The sequence below is a fragment of the Malaclemys terrapin genome, chromosome 24 (assembly GCF_027887155.1).
Source record: "Malaclemys terrapin pileata isolate rMalTer1 chromosome 24, rMalTer1.hap1, whole genome shotgun sequence".
NCBI lineage: Eukaryota > Metazoa > Chordata > Testudines > Emydidae > Malaclemys > Malaclemys terrapin.
Window position 1 is genome coordinate 15,938,416 of NC_071528.1, and position 24,099 is coordinate 15,962,514.

At 40.7% G+C, this 24,099-nt stretch overlaps 1 protein-coding gene across 3 annotated transcripts in view; it reads right to left on the reverse strand.

Annotated features, from left to right (window-relative positions):
- Window positions 1–23,856, reverse strand: part of CRTC1 (CREB regulated transcription coactivator 1) — a 62,282-nt gene extending 38,426 nt beyond the window's left edge. For all 3 annotated transcript variants that reach the window (XR_008443209.1, XM_054013334.1, XM_054013333.1), the window contains exon 1: window positions 23,710–23,856. Coding sequence is in view for 2 of the 3 variants with exons in the window: in XM_054013334.1 (XP_053869309.1) it covers window positions 23,710–23,835 (126 nt within the window). In the remaining variant the exon portion in view is untranslated. The remainder of the gene's footprint in view (window positions 1–23,709) is intronic.
- Window positions 23,857–24,099: the final 243 nt, after the last annotated feature.

The following is a 24,099-nucleotide window of genomic DNA, read 5'->3' on the forward strand; positions in this document are numbered from 1 at the left end:
GTCGCTGAAGGCAGAGTGCTGGAAGCAGGCTGGAGAGATGGCTGGGAGGCAGAGATGGCTCTGACCCCCCAAAGGGGGGTGGGCTGGGATGCCCTGGGACCCCAAGCTGGACCTAACTGAGGGGGGCCCTGTTGTCTGTGCCTGCAAGACCTGTCTTGGACTGTATTCCTGTCATCCAAATAAACCTTCTGCTTTACTGGCTGGCTGAGAGTCATGGTGAATCGCAGGAAGCCGGGGGTGCAGGGCCCTGAGTCCCCCAATACTCCGTGACAGAGGTTTGGAAATGGCACTAAAAATCTGGCATCCCAAAGCTCAGTTGTTTACATGTTTGTTTTTCTTTTCTTTTGAAATGATAAAATGGGACCTATGATCCTGCCTTTAAAGGCTATAACAAAGACTATGGGGTTGAACAAAGACATTTATGTCATGGCAAGGAATTTGTTTCCTCCTAAAAAGTTGAAAAATGTTACTATCAAGAATTACTCAGATAAAACAGTAATAATGTGACCAGGCCTCCTGAACAGTTCTGAATATGCGCAAATTCACCAGAGGATAATCATAACTGAGGGAGAAAAAGACACAGATTTGCTTGTATTATGTCTGGCTCTAGACAGTGTTCTCAGGTCGCTCAATTTCACAAAACAGTGAATTCACTCTCAATAGACAAACGTGCACACGGATATGATAAAATCCAAATCTTAGAGTACAAATCTACTTGTCCGTTAATAGTGGGCACTCTACGAGAGCCAGCAATTTTCCACAACCCAGTTAACCCAGATCTCTGAACTGTTTTATTTGAGGCACTAGATTAATCTGACAATGTATCAGACATTTCGCAGATCTAAGCTCAATCATAGAAATTTGATTTCAAAAAGGCACAAAAACTATGCTAGCTGTTTAGAGCAAGAATAAAGATATGATGTGTTGACTGTGATTGAGGCCTATTGTTTCCTCTTCAGTTGAGGAGCATACACACCAAGCAATTTTTTACAAATGGCTTCTTTTGTGGTCACACCGGCTCAGGGGTGTACAAAATAACAAAAGCTCCAAACCTACCCCGAGGAACAGACTTAAGTGAATTGACATATTTGGAAGGAAAAGCTATCCTCTGACAGTCTTCAAATGAAAATGTCTAATTATCAAACACTCCTCTCCAAAAGCTTTGCTGGCAAAGGGTCATGGACTTCCTTGATGAAGTACCACAAGAGTCCAGAGAATAATTAAAATCTTTAATCACACTGAGCGGCTAATACCTCACTACCAGTGGCAGTAGACTGGATACTGCACACATTCAGTGACAATTGCAATAACAATGAGGTGTTACAATCTTCCAGTATCCCATGTGAGGTTTAAAATGCTACTAACAATCCACCTTTGGAAGGGTCAGAACTATTTAGTTCAAAGGATGACACTTTGCACACTCTTGATAGGACATATTGTGGCCAGAGTTTAACTGAGCTGATCCCTAAAGACCATCATTAACTGCATCACCAGTCTTTCTGGCAGAGATGTATGTAATTTAGAGAGAAGTTTGAGATTTTTCACTCACAGCCTCCACTGGAATCTCGAGTGTTTCAGCTAAACTTTTAAGAAGTCCTGAAGTGATCTGTAGTCTGCAGCTGCTGAAGTGGATGGAGTTACAATCTCACCAGGTGAAAATGACAATACTGCAGCTGGAGAAAGATCATTCTGATGAAGTTGTTCCTCTTCAGAAGTGTGGAACTGCTACGGGTCTCCTGTGCACCATAAGGCTGCTGTTCGGTGAGAGTTCTGATGGGTTCTATTTGCTCTGGTCTCCATATAGACACGTCTTCTGAGCTATTGAAGGTCCTGGGAGCCCAACAGGGGCAAGAGTATGCACTATAAGCAAACAGTGTAGTGGGCCAGAGAAGGGAGGGGGGCACCAGGCTGAGTGCCTCCCCTTGTGTGCTCTGCTATCCTAAGATACAGAATCTTTATCAGATGTGAAGTGGGCTGGAGAATCAGAAGGTGAACACACCTTACTCTGATTTGAGAGGAATATTCCTTTTCCTCATTTCCCTTGCACAGGGAAACCTATCTAACAGGAGTTCATGGGCGGTCTTTCCCCGAAACCCTAACCAACATAGAAGCACATACCAGTACTGATAAAGGGGCTCTCACTGATTGTGTCAGTAATTGGGACTCTGGAAAATTTGACACTCCTAAATCTCCCCGAGCCATAAAGCTCAGTGCCAATATGATCAGTACCATCAACACCAACTCAGAGGGCTTCAGTACTGGAACAGGGGTTATTGAAGCGAGTGCTGACACAGACTTGAAGCTGGTGCCAAGACCCCTAAGGGTGGTAATGCCAGTCTAGTATGGTTAACCACAAGGGGCTGCTCTTTGTACAGTACCAAAGAATACAGACATGCTTTAGGATGTCAAAGGAACTACATTTATGCCGTAAACTACCCTTAGAGACTGGGTGAGATGATTTCTGTCCTTTCTTTGAGGCTCCATGAAAAGGTGATCTTGCGTTCCCTACAGGAATGATGGTGTCTCCTACCCTTTTTTGATGAAGATTTTGGAGCCAGAACCCTTGCCAAAGGAATAGAAGAGGCAGACACATCCATGGCATGGTAGCTGCTGGTGCACTTTTTGAAGAAGACAGTTCCAAAGCTGGGGGATCCAGCATACCCAGATCCTATGCTGGTCTCATATTTAACTAGCAAGAACAGCTTCAACTTCAATTTTGAAATAAACAAATAGAGCATTTGTTCATGATGTGTCCCTCACCTACACAAAAGGCACTTAGAAAGGCCATCATTAAGGGAAATGGTTGTGTCACATGAGAGATTTGAAATTAGGAGATTTCTGATCAGCCATAAGGACTGAAGACCCAGTATTGGGTAATTAAAGCAATATAAAAAGATTCCCAAATGAAATTCAACACTAATCCTAATACTAACTACATATAACACTTACAGTAGGAAAAAAAATGAGGAAAAAATAGCTAGAGTATAGACACCACTAACCATCTCTCAGCCAAAGATGGTGAGAAGGAACTGAGAGGCAGCTGGCCCTATTCAACTCTTTTATGTCCTCTGAAGAGGGGCACAAAGGCAGTTGGTGGCAGGCCGATGGGCACTGCTGGTCCTAAGGTTCCAATCTTTGGCACATGGAGCATATATACATCAAGAGTGGAATACATAACGACAGTCACTCGAAGAAGAAGAAGGAGGAAGAAGAACAAGGAAAGATACCCTCATCTGGCCACTTCCTGAAGTCACTCTGTATGATCAGATGACGCTGTCAGCTGACTGATATTTTAAAAGTTTGAGGAACATTTTTATGCTCCAAATATTTGCCTGAAATCAAGAAAATGCAGTTCAAGTCTTCTGTGTGTGTATAAACCAGACAAAAAGCAATGCAAATTTCCCTGTTATGATTTGTTAGTGCTCTAAACCTGTGACTCGTCTTAAGAGGGATTGCTTAGCCTCTATGATAAGAAGCAAGTTAGATCGGAATAGATACTGGATGCCACCAGAGCAAATTCTTCCTCCTTTTTCTAATCAAAACAACACCATCAGGGTATAAACTTTTCAACCATATGCACAAAATGTAAATTAAAGATGCAATCCCAGAAACAAAAGAGAGGTTGGACTCTTTGAAATACTCTGATCATCATTCTTGAAAATAAAAGGTTGCTTTAAACAGAGTGAGATTATTCTCAAATCCTTTCATAGTTCCCATGGTAACTCTAGTTTGGTCTACTGAGATTAAATTAATGGAAGTTTTCTATTTTGAACTCTTGGGACTTCATCAAGATATTTTACTGTCTTGGTCCAAGATAACAGAATCAACGTATACTGTATGTTTCCCATACCTATACTGTGTCTGAATGCTAGCTGATGGCAGTTTGGGCCCAAGACTGACAAAGGATAGTTGACTATAATGCTGCATATCCCAGCTACTTCTTTGGAATACTCTTCATGGTAAGAAAAGCTTTTGCTTGTTATATTTGAAGGGGGGAGAGGACTTGGCATTCTTGTTTGGGAGAATTACATTTTGCCCAATGGCACGTCTTAATTGAATCTGTAATTTTCCCTCCCAATAGCACTTATTTCTCTAACTAAATTAGGAAGATGTATTTTAAATTAAAAGATCAATTTAGAAATGTCATCATTAAAAACAATGGTTTTGCATTAAGCAGTTGTATACGGTAAACGAAATGCTGCGCAAATGAAAATTTCTTGCTACTAATTTGTTATTTTATATTTGTGAAAGGAGCTATATTTAAAAAAAAAAAAAAAAAAAACATTATTGCCAAAAAGCTACAAAAGTGATACAGCCAAGAACATCCCATGTGCTGATAGCACCACCTCTACAATGGAACAGCAATTTGTCATGTAACAATTTGATACCTTAACTGCCTGCACATTCCAAACAACTAGATTCCTAATTCAGTTACATCAACAGGAAGCTAGAACAATCTTGCTGAAGTTAGTGGAGTTTCTCTGGATTTACAATAGTAGAACCTAGATCAGAATCTGGACCAGAATCCAGCACCATCCGATTTAACAATTATTGGCTTGTCCTAATAGCCAGCAGTATCTTATATCTGCTTTATGACTTGCATGCAAGAACTAGAGTCACATTCACTTCACTGACCTCCAAGAGTCCCATTTAAATTGGGCTAAAACTTTCTAAAAATATAAGAGTTTGGACAGTGGGATTCAGAATGTAGGGGAGGGGGGAGTAGCGAGAAAAGAGAAACCGATCTCTGAAAGTGAAAAGTGTGTTATTTTTACATGCGGGTTTTCTGCACAAATTTAAGAAGTATCAAAATATGCAGGTGGAAGCCAAACGAAGTGCTAACCACTGGGAATATAACAGCATTGATGCAAACGGAACACTGGCTGTTCTAAACTCTTCCCAAAAAAATTCTCAGCAAGTTACAAGCGTGTACACAGAACTCAGCTGCAGTAAGATAACAAATTTCGTGATCACCCTTCTTAAAACATCCCTTTATACACAGTCAGAATGCTTGGCTCCCACAAGTCTGATATCATAATAAGGGTGGAGTGTCCTTTTGATGAGAACAGAGATAATCTCTTGTGAATCTCATGAACACAGGAAGTAATAGCTCAAGAAAAATGCCAGTTTGCAGTTTCCATCCTAAATTTTATATACAAATTCAAACTTAGCCATTCCAGAATCAGCCAGTATTTTCAAGTTAAATATACAGTGAATTAAACAAAGATTTAATCTAATTTATAATTTAAAATAAAACATTAGTGATATTAAACTCCTCTGATTAAAGGGCTAACAAGAATTCTCTTCAATACACGACGTTACGCTACAGAAGAGTCTTCAGTACAAATCTGTCTCAACGGAAATGAGATTGCATGGAGCAGCACTCCCAGCAGTCTCCAAATAAGGCACATTTAAAAGAGCTCAGGAACTGCCCCTCCTAAATGACCATCTGTGAGACAGAAACAACACCCCAGAAGTACTTACAGTTGCCTGGAAGTTTTTGGGCTGGCACCCACACTTACTATTCAATAGCTAATCTGGGATCTTCTATATGAAATGCGGTGGTGGTCCCAGTCCAGCTCCCTCTTTGCACATCCACATCAACGAAAACCCACCACACTATAATCGTTACCCTGGTTAGTCATCTGAGCAGAGGCAATGGACCACATGGGTAGTTGAGACCAAACTCCCCTCTCATTCCTAAAGATGGACCCTGTAGATCAGGAGTAAGGCACACCAGCAGGGCAATAAGAAAGCTTGCCAATCCAAATGCCCAGCTTCTGACTGACCTGTGGATGTCACAGTCTCCAAGGCTGTCAATCTGGCACCTTTCTCCAGCCCTAAATTAAACACAAAATGTCATAACCTCAAGATCAGCCAGTTTGTTTCCACAAGGAATTTGAGACTTTCTCCCAAAGTAAACAAGACTTCTCACTGTCCACTACTCCCACAAAGATAAGCAAAGCAAATAAAATCTTAAAAGGAAAAAATAAGTGAATAGTGTATAAGAGATTCACATATATGGATTTGGACTTGACAGCATAGCCTTCGGCTAAATACTTCATAAGCCAACCAATCACTACATAAAGCAAAATCTATTTAAGCCATCAAAAACTTAAACTACATTGTTTTTTCTGCCTATGTTGAGAAGCTTCCCAAAACTATACAATAGTTTAACTCTGAACATAAAATCATTTTTAACTATCGAAGAATAACCCTCTTGTTCAGACTTTTGAAATTCACTTTGCATTTTTAACTCTAGAAATCTTAAGAACAAGATAATCACTCTTTGATTAAATCTATTTAATAAGATTCCAGGATTGTCATTGTCTCTTTCTCTCTGAAGCTTAAAATGTCTGTTGAATCAGTGTGAACCAATGGAAACAGCTAAAAGCATGGTTGAGAGCTCTTTTTGTTTAGAATATTACCAGGTTTCGCAGTCTGTTACCATTCAAATTTTAAGTTCTCAGCCATTTTAGGCTTTTTACAAATTACACCCGTACGACAGCACAGACCCTCACCCAGGGTTATTTAAGACAATTACACCCCCTCCAGCCACAGAACCTCTTATTTACTAACATCACCCTACCCACAAGTGATCTAGAATTTCTATCTGATTTGTAAATCTGTTTTTCTTTTTAATTGTGATCACAGAAGTAGTTGCACAATGATGAAAAAAAGAAAATTTCTACCCATATATCCCCTCCTAAGAAGAAAAATTTAAAACCAGTACTCCCATTTGTACAAACTCTGGCAAGTATCCTGCAATCAGATACTTGCAGGCAGACCAACATATACCCACATAGAGACCCATTAAAAATCAGAAGCACAATACTAATGAAAGGGTACCATCCTACTACATAAGAGCACCCATCCTGGGTCAGATCATTATGTCAAGTATCCTGTGTTCCAACAGTGGCCAATGTCAGGTGCTTGAGGGAATGAACAGAACATGCAATCATTCAGTGATCCATCCCCTGTTGTCCACTCCCAGCTTCTGGCAGTCAGAGGCTAGGGACACCCAGAGCACGGGGTTGCATCCCTGACCATCCTGGCTAATACTTTTAGCCGCAAGGCATTTTACACCTTATTGGCTAAATATCCAGCGCATCCTTAGGCAAGTTAGTCACTCACTCAGCATAATAGTTGGGAGAACTGGTTAACATTTGTCATTAAACTCCTTAGATGGTTTTTGGCCTTGAATGACATGACTGCCTGATGAAGTGTATTATTTGTTTGCTTTTTCTTTTTTAATTTTTCTGGTCCACAACAACAAAGATTATGGTGAACGTAAGGCCACTTGGGATCCCTTATGTTCAAGGATACCAGATTATATATGAAGTGAAACAAATAATATGGTGAAACCCTATTAAACACTACAAAAGACAAAGTCCACATTCAAAGTAGCAGATTTTTTTCCCCGCCTGCTGGGCATGGCTTACTTTACAGCAAGACAATATGGGTAAGCACACTTACTGCACTAAAGAGGATGAGTGACAAGAGTTTGCCTTCAGCACAACACTTCACAAAACAAACTGCAAAAGGGAGGCCGATTTTCAAAGCTATCATTGCTTTGTAAACTAATAAAATGTCTGACAATCAATGAACACGATTTAAAAAATAAAATAAAATAAAGGCACCAAACATTTTAGGCCCACAGGGACAACTCACAAATAAGTGGACAGCTGCTTGAATACAGATGACAGCCAGGAAGTGGCATCTTGTATTATGCTGGAAACAGTGACGGGTGAGTTACAGTGGCTATTACATCGTTCATTACATATCTTGAAGTATCTGCCCTGAATGTTTGGAAGAAACTCCCTGCACACATAAAAGAAGCAATCTCGTTATTCTCTTTCAAATCCCTCCTTAAAAAAAACTCTTCCTCATGATGCTTACAAAATACTTGACAACAGTTAGGCTCCTGGTGTGCTGAGACCACTGCCTATTATGCAGACTGTTTCCTCGTATTCCCCCATCTGTCTGTCTATCAGCCTCTAGTCTTATACTTAAGCTTTTTGGGGCAGTGACTGTTTTTTGAGGTGTTTGCACAGAGTCTAGTACAATGGAGTCCTGGTCCATGACTAGTGGACAGTTTCTTTTTACTTCAGAAAACAGCAAGTTGTATGTTCTGCAAATAAACCTGAATAACTAGATCAGAATTATTAAAGGCTCTGTGTGTGTGTGCGTGTGTGACACTGCTATTTCAAGGTGTCAAAGAGGCACTAACAAGTTAAAAATGATTTTTAAAAACAAAAATTTCCTTATCCAAGGCCACAATCCTGAAAACTGTTACACACAGGCAGACTTTTGCACCCATTCAGAACCCACTCTAGTCAATGGGGATCCACGCAGGCACAGGGGGTCCAAGTGCATGGAGAATTATTGCTTATGTTAACACCTTATTTTATTTTAAAAAGGTAAAGAATTTTAAGCAGCTACACTGGTTTTCACAATTTACATTACTTACTCTAATCAACTTGAACATTAAGAGGAGACCAATTTCTCTTCATGATTCATATTCACTAGCACCAAGGCTTCAACCTCTAGATTGCAAACCCACCAAGAGAATGTTTACACCCAGACAGAAGCTGTTAAAACATTTAAAGTGTTATAATTTTTATTTTTTAGCAAACCTAAATTTCAGGCCATACTACTCAGTTGTCAGATTAGTAGTGGAAAATGTTAAATGCTCATGACAATAGATCGATTTTATCTGTAAAGCCGCTAGTGTGTTAATTCATCAGAAGACACTGTTAACTATATATTGCGCTAGAATGGAAACAGCACAGCCAGCTTTTTCACAATTCTACTAGGACAGTGCAGACTGACTGCACAGCAGAGTCTGTATCAAAGAGAAAAAAACAAAAAACAAATCTCTTCTCCTCTCCCTGTTTCTCTGCTGTCACAATTGGGAAGCAACTCCAGCAAGCCAAGCTTTCTAAAGACACTGATTGCCTGCAATTCCTAATGCTGATCAGACAGCAGTGTCTGGATCCAGACTGAGGGCTGGTCCACACTTAGTCCGGACTTCGGACTAAGGTACGCAAATTCAGCTACGTTAATAACGTAGCTGAATTCGAAGTACCTTACTCCGGACTTACCGCGGTCCAGACGCGGCCGGAAGTCTCCCCCCATCGACGCTGCGTACTCCTCTCGGCGAGCTGGAGTACCGGCGCCGACTGTGAGCACTTCCGGGATCGATCCGGGATCGATTTATCGCGTCTTAACCAGACGCGATAAATCGATCCCAGAACATCGATGGCGTGCCTCCGGACCAGCCGGTAAGTGAAGACTAGGCCTGACAGATGTTCTTCCAACAGGACTGGCACAGGAAGTGAAAGCTTGAAGTTTGAGCAAAGTTGTAACCTACAGTAATAGCACCTGTTCTTTCCAGGGCACTCAAGGGACATAACGTATTCCACCACCACCTTTACTGTGAAATGTTTTGTAAGTTTTATTTTCTTACACAATTTTTTTTTTTTGGGTTACTCGTAGAATAGAACAGCAATAACACTGGCTACAACCAGACAGTGTAGATAGGACTGTGTGAAAGTTTCCCTACTTGCATCTGCCAATGTCTTCAAACTTGAGCTGTGATGCCATTAATATTCAGGTGCTGTAGGTTCTACAGCACAGACAACCAAGCCAAAACAGGAAGCCAAATGACTACTATAAACCAAGTGAAAATTACTAAAAAATCCTCTTACCTATAACATGTTAGAAGTTATCAGCCAGTGACAAAAGCAATGAAAACTGTGTTTTTGCTACATAACTATATTTCATTGGAGCTTTTTTTAAAAATCCCACACCTCTTCAATATCAGAGCAGTAAAGTAAGTACCCACCCGTGGGTGGGCTCACAATTTCCAACAAAAGGCCCCACTCCTTCAATTAACTACACATGTTGTGGACTACTGCACCTGTGCGTAGCTCCACTGACATCAGCAGTCCATCCACATGCTATCAAATGCAATACTCAAGCCCAAGAGCCTTCCCAATGCACTAAAAAGTCATCTATACAACTTCTCAAACCCTTTGAAAACATCTTTGTCCTAAGCGTGCTGCAACTTCAGTTACTCTCTGCTAACCACAAGGTCTCTAAGGCTAAGGACTTGGCGAAAATCCTATGCAGGTCATTTAAGATGGGATAAAAACATTAAGAAATATGCACTGAACATAAGAATGGCCACATTGGGTCAGACCAGTGGTCCATCTTGCCCAGTATCCTGTCTTCCAAGAGAGGCTGGCGCCAGATGCTTCAGAGGGAATGAAAAAAACTGGGCAATTATTGAGTGATTCATCCCGTCGTCAATTCCCAGCTTCCGGTAGTTGGATGTTTAGGGTCAACCAGAGCATTGGGTTGCGTTCCTGACCATCTTAGCTAATAGCCATTGATGGATCTATTCTCCATGAACATACCTAATTCTTTTTTTAACCTAGTTATATTTTTGACCCTCACAACATCCCCTGACAATGAGTTCCACAGGTTCACTATGCACTGTGTGAAGTATTTCCTCATGTCTGTTTTAAACCTGCTGCCTATTAATTTTCTTGGATGACGCCTGGTGTGTGTGTTATGTGGAGGGTTAAATAAACACTTCTCTATTCACTTTCTCCACACCATTCATGATTTTGTAGACCTCTATCATTCCCTTCCCCTCCCCCACCGCTGTCTCTTTTCTAAGCTGCACAGTCCCAGTCTTGTTAATCTCTCCTCATGTGGCGATGCATGGACTGATTCTGCTTTGGACAAGAGGAACGCACTAGCTCATTGGTTTTAAAACTCTGGGGTGCACCTCCCTGAGGGAGGCAGGATGAGGTTATCAGGGGAGTAGTAAACAGGATGGAGCAGAGGTGCTTCCAAGTCAGCCACATCGTGCATGTCACCGCAGGCCCCGTCTGGTGACACAGTTAGGAGGCTGCTGCCATCACTTGCGGCTTGGGAACTGGGCTTTGCTCAAGTTCAGGTCAGGCAGATAGCATGTAGGCAGCTGGGCAGCCTTCAGGTGCCTGTCCATGCACACTACAGAGGTACCAGATTTGATGGGAGGGGGAGGGGTCGCTACAAAGCTGCAGCAAGGAGGAAGTAGAGCCTCCCCAGCAGCAGCAGTTCATCTTCCTGTGCTCAGCAGCAAGTAAGAGGTGGGGGGCAGATGGGCACCTGGTACTTACTGCTGACAGAAGTGTGACTGGGGGAGGGGTGCGTGCATCAGAGGCACCCCTGCCTCTTCACCTCCTGCAGGCACCCGGCAACAACCCACCCCTCTGCCCCCTGTATCTTCCCAGGCACTCATCAGCCCTGCCTCCTACTCTTCCCTGCATTGCCAAAGGGTGGAGGGGAGCGTGCATGGAATGTGACTCTCCGAAAGGGGGAAAAGCAAAAAGAAAGTTTGGGAATCTCTGGATTGGATGACATAAGTTCCCATTTCTAATGTCCATGATTCTGTGAGCCATCATTGCGCAAGAATATTATAGCAGAGCTATAAAAAGGTAACAATTATACACACACAAAATTAATTCACTTTTGAAGCTTTCAGAACTTATAATTATAATGCTGTGTTAAAATCAGTGCCGATCAGTCAAATGACACCCAATCATAAGAACTCAGAGTCCAGGTATTTATTGATAGAAGCTTAGTCAGTAATCATTCATTTGATTCCCTGCCAGCTAGGCTTCTGAACTTGCTGAGGTATTCACTGCATCCTTACAATTACAAAGCAGCCAAGAATTACTACAGTCTTTCATGAGTTTAGAGAGGGTTTTTTCTGCCTTCTTAATGAAGAGATTATTTTTGAGACCTCAGCTCATTTCACGGAATCATTTCTTCTCTTATGCTTCATCTGTAAATTCCATAAAGCTAGACCTCCATGACATTCTAAATTCACCCTCATAAGCTTAAAACAAATCTTCAAGGTGGCCTCAGTTATAAGGTTATTTCTCTTATGAATAAAGCAATATTATAGTTACACACACACACACACACACACACACACAGAGATCACCTATGCAACAGGAGATATTGTTGCTGTTATATAAAAGTTGCCTTTTTTTTATTCTGGGGGCAGCCAATTATGCATTTTAGGAGTGAAAATATTTATTATTCATACATCATGCTAAATTTGCATTATACTTCATACACTAAATTCCTTTTGCATATGAATATGAATCCAGATATGACGTACCAGAGAAATATGGGTGGGTGATTTAATAGAGCACTGTGTCTTTTTTCCCATTAGCCAAGCCTGAAGTCTTCGGGAAAATGAAGTATAACCTATTTGAGTGCCTAAGGAATCAGAACATATCTTGCAACATTTGTTAAAAAAAAAAAAAAAAAAAAAAAAAACAATCTGTTAAATTGTATGTTTAAATACACATTGGTATTTTTAGTGAACAAAAGTTTGCAGTTTAAAACCCAGTCACAACTCAGTAACAAGTAAAATCAGGATACAGACTTAAGAGTGACTATTCTTCAGAGTTCTGCTCTATCGCTGGGCATGGAGCCAAGCTAAGCTACAACCCAAACCTGATTTGTGCTAAAAAAAAAGCACACACACACAAATCAGATCTACTGCCAGTTCTCAAATGTCACCCTTTGTTTTTGAAAAATATCCAGCCAAAAGGAGAATGTCTACCACTGACAATTAAATGTAAAACCTCAACCTGGACTCAGACTTTAAACTTATTGGTTAGTTTATTATGAAAAGAACTCTCCTGTCTGAAATGTTTTAAGTTTAATGGTGTAGAGCCACCTTTAGCCATCTGTGAACAAATAATTTTTGAAGCGTGTCTGTTTGCTGATGGACATTTCACAGGATGATCTGGAATGAAGTGTGCCTCCCTAATACCTGCTCTTTGCCCCATGCCCTGCTCCTCAAATAGGAAGGCCTCAGGAAAGATCAAACAAAAGCAGAGATGCCCTCATTAAGCAAGATAAAAATAAGCTTTTATGCTCCAATTTTTATTTTTAGCCACAGAATGAATATTCAGTTATATAACCCAACATGTTTCATAAATCAAAAAGCAAACAGGGCATATTTACATTCTTTGAAGTGTACTATGAGGGCACATGGCTGTACACCACAGACAGGTAGCTGGGAGCATGCCTAGTGTGATTCATTAGTTAAAATGTTATTGTTACAAAATGAATAAATGATTCATCCACTGTGGAGTCTTGTGTTCATTCACACTGGGGAGAAGGTTATTTAACCATGTCGGTGCTACCAAATTTATACTTCACCAATCCCAGTGATGTCACAAACTTTGCAACATGCCTTTTCCTTTGACAGTTCTTTAAATTATGACTACACTTGATCTTCAGCCTCCGACCTTCATGCTGCACCTCAAGAATTGTCCTGAGTTTACAAGATGAGGAACAAGCCCCCTTAAGTTTGGAAACACTTGGCATTCCCAGAATGCTAAAAGCTCACATAGATTTAATCCTTTTGCTGGACAAATGAAAAACAGTTAATCTTTTCGGTAAGATCATGAGTTTGAATTCCGTGCACAAGGGTGGGAATCAGGCACTTTCAAAATGTCCTCCTCAGTGGGAGAATGCCACAAAATTAAAAAAAAATCTCTGTTGTGGGTTTCCTGCAATTGTGTCCTTGCCACAAGCTTTTAAGCAATCTGATAGCCACTGGATATATAGATAGTAAGGGGTAAAGAACTTGATAACCCACTCTACCCAACAGTATTAGAAGCCATAAAAGTGGCCTCAGTGTGCCACTGAGGAAAAAGAAAAGGGCGCTCCAGTCCATTGCCTTGACCCCTGCCCCCAGATCTTCTCAAAAGAACCAGCCCACTGGAGGTGTCGGAACACAACTTGAGGGATTTCAGTGCATCAGAACAATTAGAAATGAAAATAATGAAGAAAGCTCTGTAGAGCTACACACCTCTCTGCAAGTATCTCTTTCTAACCTGATGCCTCTGAAGAGCTGGCAGTAGATAATCAGTTGCTTCAAATAGCAACACACCTTTTTGAACTACCTGGGCACAATTCTCAGCTGGCTGATGTCTTGGGCAGATAGTGGTTTGGGGCACCCAATTCTAATTTATCTGCCTTCTGAAACCTTGATGATCCAGAGGAAAACAAACACATCACTAATAATAAAGTAATTATATGTTGGGAATCCAAATGAATTGAAGATTTACCTACCATCACAGCAATTTGCCATTAGCACATCCAACTGCTAACATGCAGAAGACTCACAAGCAGCCTCAAAAATTAAGGTATGTGGGAACATCAGGGAGAGTATTCTCCCAGTCACCAAGAAAACAGAGATGGGATTAATTGCCAAGAAAGTAAATATTCTAGGAACACTTCCTAATAAAAAATATGAACTTTTCTAGTACCTTTCATCCAAGAACCTTCAAGTGTTTTACAAACATTATTCCCATTTTAAAGGAGGGGAAAAGCACAAGGTTAAGTGACATGCCCAAGGCCACACACTAAGTTACTGACTGAAACTGGAGCTCTCAGCTCAGGAGACTTGGCTCCCACTAACCTACTCTGATCAGTAGACCACAATTCCTCTGAATAGCAAAGTAATCATGTTTATGAAATTTGTAAGGGTACCCCATAAAGTAAGACTGTGCCACTCTAATCCTCCCCACTACCCACAACAAATCATAAAAAAAATTAAGATTCATTTTATGTGATTTTTTTTTTAAATAATGCATAGGATTGTTCTGGGGAGAGAGAATAATTTTTATTCCTAGGAAATCAGTTATAAACAGTTCTATCATAGTTATTCAGTGATAGCATTATGAGTTATAAAGTAGTGATGTATTTTCAAACATCTTTGGTTGACAAAATATGCTCTTTTGCAATGCTAATTTGACTCTAAACACAAGTGCCAATGGAGACCTTTACAAATGTCTTGTTCGGAGTTGTCATGCATAGCATGTTCAGTACTATACGAAAGAGGATTTTAAACAACCAAACTATATTAAACACTAGCCTCCTGAATTCCATTGTTTCAACTACATGGAGGTCTCCACTTCGGTCACCACCCCCTGAAATTTACACTAGTCTTTGGGCTGCATTTGTTTGCTTAACTGCAAGTAGTTTAAGAGCAAAGCAGCACAAAGGATGCACTGTTGAGGTCACAACCGGTTGTTGTCACAAAGTGAACATTGTTGCATGGTTAGCAAAAACTCCAATAGAGTATCTTGACAGCCTATTTCTTTTCACCTAGTTCTTCCAATGCCATCAGCTGGCATATATGTATCTGTAAAACAGCTACAATAGCACATTTATGATATAAGAGTAATATTACAGCCATAAGCTGAATTTATTTTAAAACGTAAACCCCCAGTTTTTTCTTCTCTCAGATACAGTTTTACATTTGCTGCACACTACACTAAAGTAGTGAGTTCCTGATAATATATTCAGTACTAAAACAAAGCCAACACAAAATAAGCTATTGTGCACAAATTGGTATTTTCATAGCTGCTCTGACAAGACTCCTGTAATAGTTCACTATTAGAAATTGCTAAAGTTGTTTCATAATTAAAGTTGAGTGATATAATAAGATAATGCAAATGTATCTTGCACTAAGGGCAACAATTTGAACAAAAAATTTACTTTGATAAAATTAATTTTTTTTGCTGAATCTGAATCATTTTAGTATTACTGCACATTAAAAAAAATTTTAAATAACTAATTTCTCTCAATGTACTACCACAGACATAAAATTTAAAAGCAAAAGAGTTAATAGCAAGAAGATTTAAGAAGCTGCTACTAAATCATAACTGATTTTAAACAAGTGTATATCATCTTAAAATTACTAAGCAATAGAATTTTACATGTACCTTACATGTTCTCAATGCAGACACTTCACTGAAGAGTACAAATAATTGGCAGAATTATTGTGCTCAAACATAAAAAGCTGAAATGCCACCTTACAGCTACTGATCCTGCACAGAGTTTCAGTGGAGCTCCATCTGGGCATGAGTCCACTCAGACCAAGTTCGGTGAAGAAGGAAGTCCTTACTCTCTTTAAAATGTAGGAAATAGTTTGCAACAAAATCAATGAGACAAATAGATGGGCTCTAGCACTAATTACTTATTTCCTATTTTAAAAGCTGTATTTTGTCAATCAGTTAAAAAAAGTGTCTGCTTTCTCCCAATTGGCACAGTCAAATCTAAGGTGATTTTAAAAAAATCAAGATGCCAAGGAAAAAGGTGATGTTTTTGTCCTGTGGAAAATGAGATGCAGCTGGCAACAGAGAAGTTGTGAGAACTTATCTTAAGTCTTTTCTACTATAAGAAACTAAACCATTACTGAGCCTGGTTTTCTGCAATGGTTCCCCCAAACCAGGACTGAAAAGAGTTGACCGTACAAAACTGTTTTCCCTTGCTTTCTTCCACCAAATCGCAATCACACTTTCTGTTATAGTACTGAAAACCTGATCTACATTCAAACATTTTTAAGGGAAACGTGTTGCTAAAACATTTTCAGCAATTGTTCCATATCATAGCATAGACGTGGTTTTGTGGTCCAGTCCTACAACCCCTTATTCATGCAGGAGGTTCTTATTCACATGAGCAGTTCTCCACTCAGGTCAATAGGCCAAGTTTTGTAATTATAACCAGTACTAAATCAAAATTACAGACTTTGTGTTATAAACAAGACAGTGAGAAATTAACAACCCAAAACAACTTTTTGGGATCTTAACTAAGGAAAAACCTGCTCTCAAAACTAATGGTTCTCAACTATTGGTCTATATCCCAATACTGCAACTTCTGGCATGTGTGTCTGGGATGTCAAGAATGCATTTTACCGGGAAAGGAAAACCTAAGTTCAACATCAAACAACTGGAAGAGCTGAGCATACATATCTTTCAGAATGGATTTGCTTGTAAACTGAAAAAAGAACGAGGAGTACTTGTGGCACCTTAGAGACTAACAAATTTATTTGTCTCTAAGGTGCCATAAGTACTCCTCATTCTTTTTGCTGATACAGACTAACACGGCTGCCACTCTGAAACTTGTAAACTGAATAACTGCTATGAAGGCAAATCACCATAAGGATTCTCCAGCACTTGGGCTAAAGAAACAACTTTAAAGACAGAATTTGTTTAACTGAATATGGTGTTCTCCTACTATCAGTTACAAGATGCTGTTAAAACATAGATTTTTACAAATGTAATTTCGTGTATAGAATCTAACAAAACATTATGACCCTAAATACAAGAACACTGCAACTTTATAGGAAAAGACTTCCTCTAAGAAAATTCAGTAATAAGAATGCATGTAAAGGACAAATTAAAAACAAAGCAATTTTCCCCTTTCTTTTTTCAAACAAAATGTAAGCAAGTTTATAGTAAGAAATGCTACACCGGTAAATAAAGTATGTATGTTTTATACTATGGCATATCAACAGCCAACCAGGTCTATTTCCCTTGGACAACGCAGACTAGTTAAGGAACACAGAGTGATGCACAAGAACAGAAACTCTTTATTCCCTTGTGGGTAATTAACTTTCATGTTCACACAATGCAATTTACACTAAAACTTACAAAGAATGATTAACATTTGGTACAATTATTTCTGCACATTTAATTCTCCCTAAGCTTGTGAGTACAAGTACAAAATGCACAAAGCCAATGGGCACACAGTATAGCTCCTTGGACATTTAGGCCCTGATTCTGCAACCTGTTACACACCGGCAGACACCTGAACACAAATCCCCAGTCACTTCAAGGATGCTACCTGCAGGCACAGGTGTCTACCCACAAACAGCCAATTGGAGGATTATGGCTTTAGTCTATGTCCTGCCACAGAAATTCAGTTACCATACTGGAAGATTATGAACCAGCCCTAAGTGACCTAGTCTGTGTCTTAGAGATGTGGTATCCAGGGTCCTGAGTCTTTCTTTAGAATTATGAAAAACTTAAACGGGGGGAGGGATAGCTCAGTGGTTTGCGCATTGGCCTGCTAAACCCAAGGTTGTGAGTTCAATCCCTGAGGGGGCCACTTAGGGATCTGGGGCAAAATCAGTACTTGGTCCTGCTAGTGAAGGCAGGGGGCTGGACTCAATGACCTTTCAAGGTCCCTTCCAGTTCTAGGAGATAGGATATCTCCGTTTATTAAATTAAATTAAATGGGAGGACCTTTACCATCCCACCCACCTCCCCCCAAAAAATCTAGGGAACTAAAAGTCAAAATTAATATGTACATTTGAGGGGAAACAGTCTAAAATCCAGCTAACTTCCTTTATAACTATGTATTGATAGATATATGTTTACAGTAGCAGTCTTCTGTTAAAAAAAAGAAAAAAGAAAAATCATGAGCTGCACCAGCACAAAACATCTTTAAATCCATCAACAGCGAATTAAAAAAAAAAAAAAAATCTATAATACAGTGCCATGATTTTCTAATGGTTGACTTTTTTTTAAATCAGTTACATGACTTTTGTATTCAGACTCTGCTAATATTGTGTGTTGATTTATAGGTAATATTTAAAATATTACCAAAGTACAATATCAAAAAAAAATTGTTGTTCTGCTTAAGAAATTAGCAGCTAAGATCTGAAATAAAATAAAAAAGCATTTTAGACACTGATTAAATAATGTAGGGGTCAGCTCTCTCAAACCCTTATAAGTGAAGTACTGTGCTTACTACCACAAGTAGTACTATTGACATAAATGGGACTACCCCCAGTGTAAAGCACTACCCGCAGCATTTGCAGGGTTAAGCCCTAATTTTCCGTGATATATTTCTTCAATATATTTTAGCTTTACATACATGTATAATGACTATCCACCTAGTTAGCATTTTCATTGAATTCTTTTAACAAAAACACTATCTTAATAAAAATTAAATACTGTATCACCATCATTAATTTTTAGCCTGCCTTTTAAAAAATGTATGGATGAGCATTTTTGGTTTAACTAATCTTTTAAATACTGTTGTGCATAATGTCTACATCTGATTGATTGCAAATTGTGTGTTCTATGAACATAAAGAGCAATATGTCTTATACACAGGCGTTAATTCAAAATACAAGTAATGAAATTCTCTCTTACTTGACATACAACAATTTTATTGCATATATACACACACAAATGTATTGATATCTTACCCTGTTTAATCATTCATTCATTTTATTTAATTTTACTTCAGTCATGTGGCTACACCTACTACATTAAGTTTATTGTTGTCACTTTCTGTGTTTAAGATTGAAAGATCAATTTAAAAACTTCATTGCATTCAGGCTTAGTCAAGGTGAAATTTGAGCAGGTATTTCACAAAAGTAATTTTCAGTAACTAACATTGAAAAAAACAGGTAATGTAGGCATGCACCATTTTCTCACGTCTTAAACATATGCAAACACTGTAACAGTACCATCATATGGATTGATATGACACTGGATTGTGTGTTATAGAACATAATAAAATAAGTGTGTACCATTGTGGATCATAGGCTTATTATTATTATTATTAGAGGTCCTCAGATGAAGAATATTGTTATTAGTATTAAGGTTGAACGAAACATCTCCATGCACTTCCATTACCATTGGGGTTTTATCCACAACACAAACCTTTACACAAGAGTATTGGAATAATGCAAAATGTTTCCAACTGTTGACATGAAGCTAGTTTGTTTACTTCCTTGTTTATGAACCAGCATCATCTATGTCAGCATAGCTCTCAGAGCAGTGCTCACTTAGTTAACACAGCTGAGTCCAGAAGAGGGAGCTCAAATACTGTTTTGGCTGAGATCCCTCAAATCCTAGTGATTTACAAAAAATATAAAATAAACAGCTAGAATCCAGGGGACATCTCCAACTGGATTAGAACCACTTTTAATAGGCAGATGACATTCTGAGCCTAAACTGCCTTTTTAGACCCTGAATTTCCTGACATTTGAGGTCCAAATATGAATACCAACATTACTTGAATTTTTTTGTGTGCTAACATTTTGGTCCATATAACCTTGAAAAATGGATTCATATTTATAAAGGAATATTAAGGCTGCTACTCGATCATTTAAGATGACACACACAGTGGCAAGCCTCATCAGGCTGTGCTGGAGCAGATACTTTGTGGGGAGACTGATGTGGTTAGCCCAGAGGTAGGCAACCTATGGCACGTGTGCCGAAGGCAGCACGCGAGCTGATTTTCAGTGGCACTCTCACTGCCCAGGTCCTGGCCACCGCTCCGGGGGGCTCTGCATTTTAATTTAATTTTAAATGAAGCTTCTTAAACATTTTAAAAACCTTATTTACTTTACATACAACAACAGTTTAGTTATATATTATAGACTTATAGAAAGAGACCTTCTAAAAACATTAAAATGTATGACTGGCACGCGAAACCTTAAATCAGAGTGAATAAATGAAGACTCGGGGCACCACTTCTGAAAGGATGCCGACCCCTGGGATAGCCCATTCATCAAAAGAAAGTAGTAATTGGTAGTGGGAAAGCTGTTGGAAGTTCATGCCCTGTCCCAAAAAATTACATTTCCAACCTTAAAAATAGCCCCTACTCTCTGTTTATGATATTAAAGTCCACAATAAAGAGAAGTTCTTTTCACTCACTTTGGTAAGATGGGGTCTCAAAGATCTCTCCAATTACAGGCACCAAGGTCCCATACACAAGGGGCAATTCCACTTGAGACACATCCCCACTTTAGTGTGTTCCCTATATTAGCCATTCACCTCCCTCTCCCCACACACTGCCTCAGATAATTTTTTAAAAAAACACACATGCTCCCAAGTTCTCTCTGCTGCAAGATGGGCCTTCCTCCCCACTCTGTCAGGATGAGGCTAAGCTACCTTTAAAAGTAAAATAATTTAAATTTGGGGGGGGGATGCATTTCTGGTGTGAAAAAAAAAATCAAGACTTTGCTGTTTCATATTTAAAATACTCTGGGGTAAGAACAAGAAAATACCATGACTTCAACAACAACAAAACCACACAAGACAGACTATATTGTATAAATAGGTGGAAGAATACCAACTCAGAAAAGCATTAGTGTGCGTATGCACAAGTCTTTGCATAGCAAGTCTTTGCCTCTGCTATGACCAATAACTAACACTAAATAGACAAGATGGGTAAACACTGCAAAAAAAAAAATTACTAATAATGAAAAAAAACAAGAGAATTTTTGGGTTGGTTCCACAAACTGAATCAGAATAATGCATTTTCAAACTGACAGCAAAGTGTGTGGTTGCCAAGTGAAATTGAGAGCAAACAGCAAGATTGTGCTTAACCCTTTTTATATTGCATTTTAAACACAGATGAAATCATGCAATAAAAAAAATTCACAAAGGAGACATTGTGCTCAGCTATTTGGTCAAAATTTCCATCACTTCAGAACCCAGATTCCTGAAACAAGTTATTCAGCTTGGGTCACTCTCTCAATGCTGGTCTTCCTTAAATTAAAGAGGAGTTCCATCTGCAAAATTCAGACTAGAATTTTGAACACCAATATTTGGGTATGATTGGATCTGGGATTTTGATTTGTATACATCCTTACCATATATAAATATTTCAAACTGTGAATGCTCAGTACTGAATATCACTTTTCAATGGGCACATTTTAAATATATGTTTCAGGAATTCTCTCTCAAGAATATTCAAATCCTGAGAAGTATCTGGAGGGTTGAAAATTACAAAGCTTGTGTATATTTAAATAGATTCTTTACAAAACCCAACTTGACAAGCTCTACCAGGACAACAGCAACACAAGGGATAAGAGAAGATTCAGATAACTGCAAACATCACTAAAACTGCTTTCAGTATATCCTCAACTAACACAAGGAGAAACTACACATAGCATCCTCCATTAAATGTCAACAAATAGTTTAGCGTGAACAGAGTAAGTAAGTATATACCATAGTAAGAGTTAGCTGATAAAATAAATGTGCCTTTGTTTTATTAGAGAGACAAGGTGGGTGAGGTAATATCTTTTACTGAACCAGCTTCTATTGGTGAAAGAGACCAAGCTGTTTGAATTAAACCAATAAACAAGTATTTACACTATTCTGATAACAAGGAATATAAAGCAATACAGCAAATTCAACAATATGCGCCCTTTCCTGGTATGATAGGGCTACAAACAGGCTTGCTTTTTTTAAGAAAAATTAAAGCAGCATCAAAAATGTTGACACACACACACATAAGCTGAAGACACTAATGGAGAGTTCTCTCTCTCTCTCAACCATCACTAGATCTAAACCAGAAAAATCCATAAGCAGTCAAAATAGCACCCTGACATTCCTGGCAAGCACTAAAAATGTATTCACTACACTGTAATTTCTAATTATGTGTTTCCCAAAGACAGCACAAGACAAGACAGAGTTGAAGGTGCACTAGTTTGCACTGATGACAATTAAAACATAATGGGAAAAATATTAATGATGTTAGCGCCATGCACTCACACAGTTTTACTTATTATCAGTATGGTAATACAGGTGCCTCCTCTAAACCTTCTTGTGCCTGAAACTCATCCTGCGGAAAGCCTAAATCCAGTTGCAAGTTACTCAATGCAGGGACTCATCTCTCATATTTTGTAAAGCAAAAGGAAGCTTTCAGCACTCTACAGAAGGTAGCAAGAAAGCAAATGCATATTTACATAGGAGGAGGACAAGGATCAGATTATAAACTCTTTGTGAGAGACACAATGCCTTTCTGTATGTTTGCACAGGACCAAGCACAAAAGGCCCCTGAACCTAAATACTACATGAAATCTTCCCCACATTCCTGATGGACCTCACACCCAGATGATACTCCTCTCACCTCAGTCTGGGCTCTCACTCACACAATGATGTTCACTGGCATTCCTAGGTACAGATTCTATCCAGCAGTAATAACCTACTTCTGTTCAGCAGATGGGCATTATGGCAACCACCAAAAGCTGGACAGGGCAAAAGGGACTGCAGAACCCCATGCCATAAATCCAACCAGTCTCCACTCTTCTGTGAGCTACCAGAATACATGGCACTATCTACCATGTGTATATAGTGGGGAGCCCGCCTGGGGAGCCCTGCTCTCCAGAGGGGGAAGTTTAACCAGCACTTGGGCTGCACACAGCACCCCTCCTCCCTCAACCCCCCCCCACACACGGGGGGGTGCCAAGCGCCCCCTCCTCCCTCAGCCCCCCCCACAAACACGGGGGGGTGTCAACCGCCCCCTCCTCCCTCAGCCCCCCCACACACAGAGGGGGGGTGTCAACCGCCCCCTCCTCCCTCAGCCCCCCCCCACACACAGAGGGGGGGTGTCAACCGCCCCCTCCTCCCTCAGCCCCCCCCCACACACAGAGGGGGGGTGTCAACCGCCCCCTCCTCCCTCAGCCCCCCCCACACACACAGAGGGGGGGTGTCAACCGCCCCCTCCTCCCTCAGCCCCCCCCCACACAGAGGAGGGGTGTCAACCGCCCCCTCCTCCCTCAGCCCCCCCACACACACAGAGGGGGGGTGTCAACCGCCCCCTCCTCCCTCAGCCCCCCCCCCACACAGAGGGGGGGTGTCAACCGCCCCCTCCTCCCTCAGCCCCCCCCACACACGGGGGGGGGTGTCAACCGCCCCCTCCTCCCTCAGCCCCCCCGAGGGATGTAAACTGCCCCCTCCTCAGCCCCTCCCCCACGAGAGGGATGCGAGCTGCCCCCTCCTCCGCAGCCGCCCCCCTCCCGGCTCCTGCCCCTCAGCGGGGTCCGCCGCCCCCCCCAGCCCCCGTCGGGGCCCCGCGCTCACTCACCCTGTGGGCCCGGGTCAGGCTCAGGTCCTTCATCACCTCCTCGAAAGCCGCCGTCTCCTCCGCCTGCTTCTGGTTGTGCAGCGCGATCTTCTCGCTGAATTTCCGCGGGTTGTTCGAGGCCGCCATCTTCCCCCGTCCGCATCCCCCTCCCCGGGCCGGAGGGGGCAAGGCGCATGCGCGGGCGGAGGGGCAGGCGGGGGGTGGAGACCAGCAGCGCCCGCGCCTGAGACGGGGCGAAGTGAACCAAGTGCGCATGCGCACGCGGGGCGAACTGCAGCAGACGCCATTGCACACGCGCAGCAGCGGACTTTCCTGCCCCCCCCCCAGGTACTGGCCCTTTAAAGATGAGTTGGGAGGGGAAGGAAGAGGAGTAGGTTGGGCACCGTACAG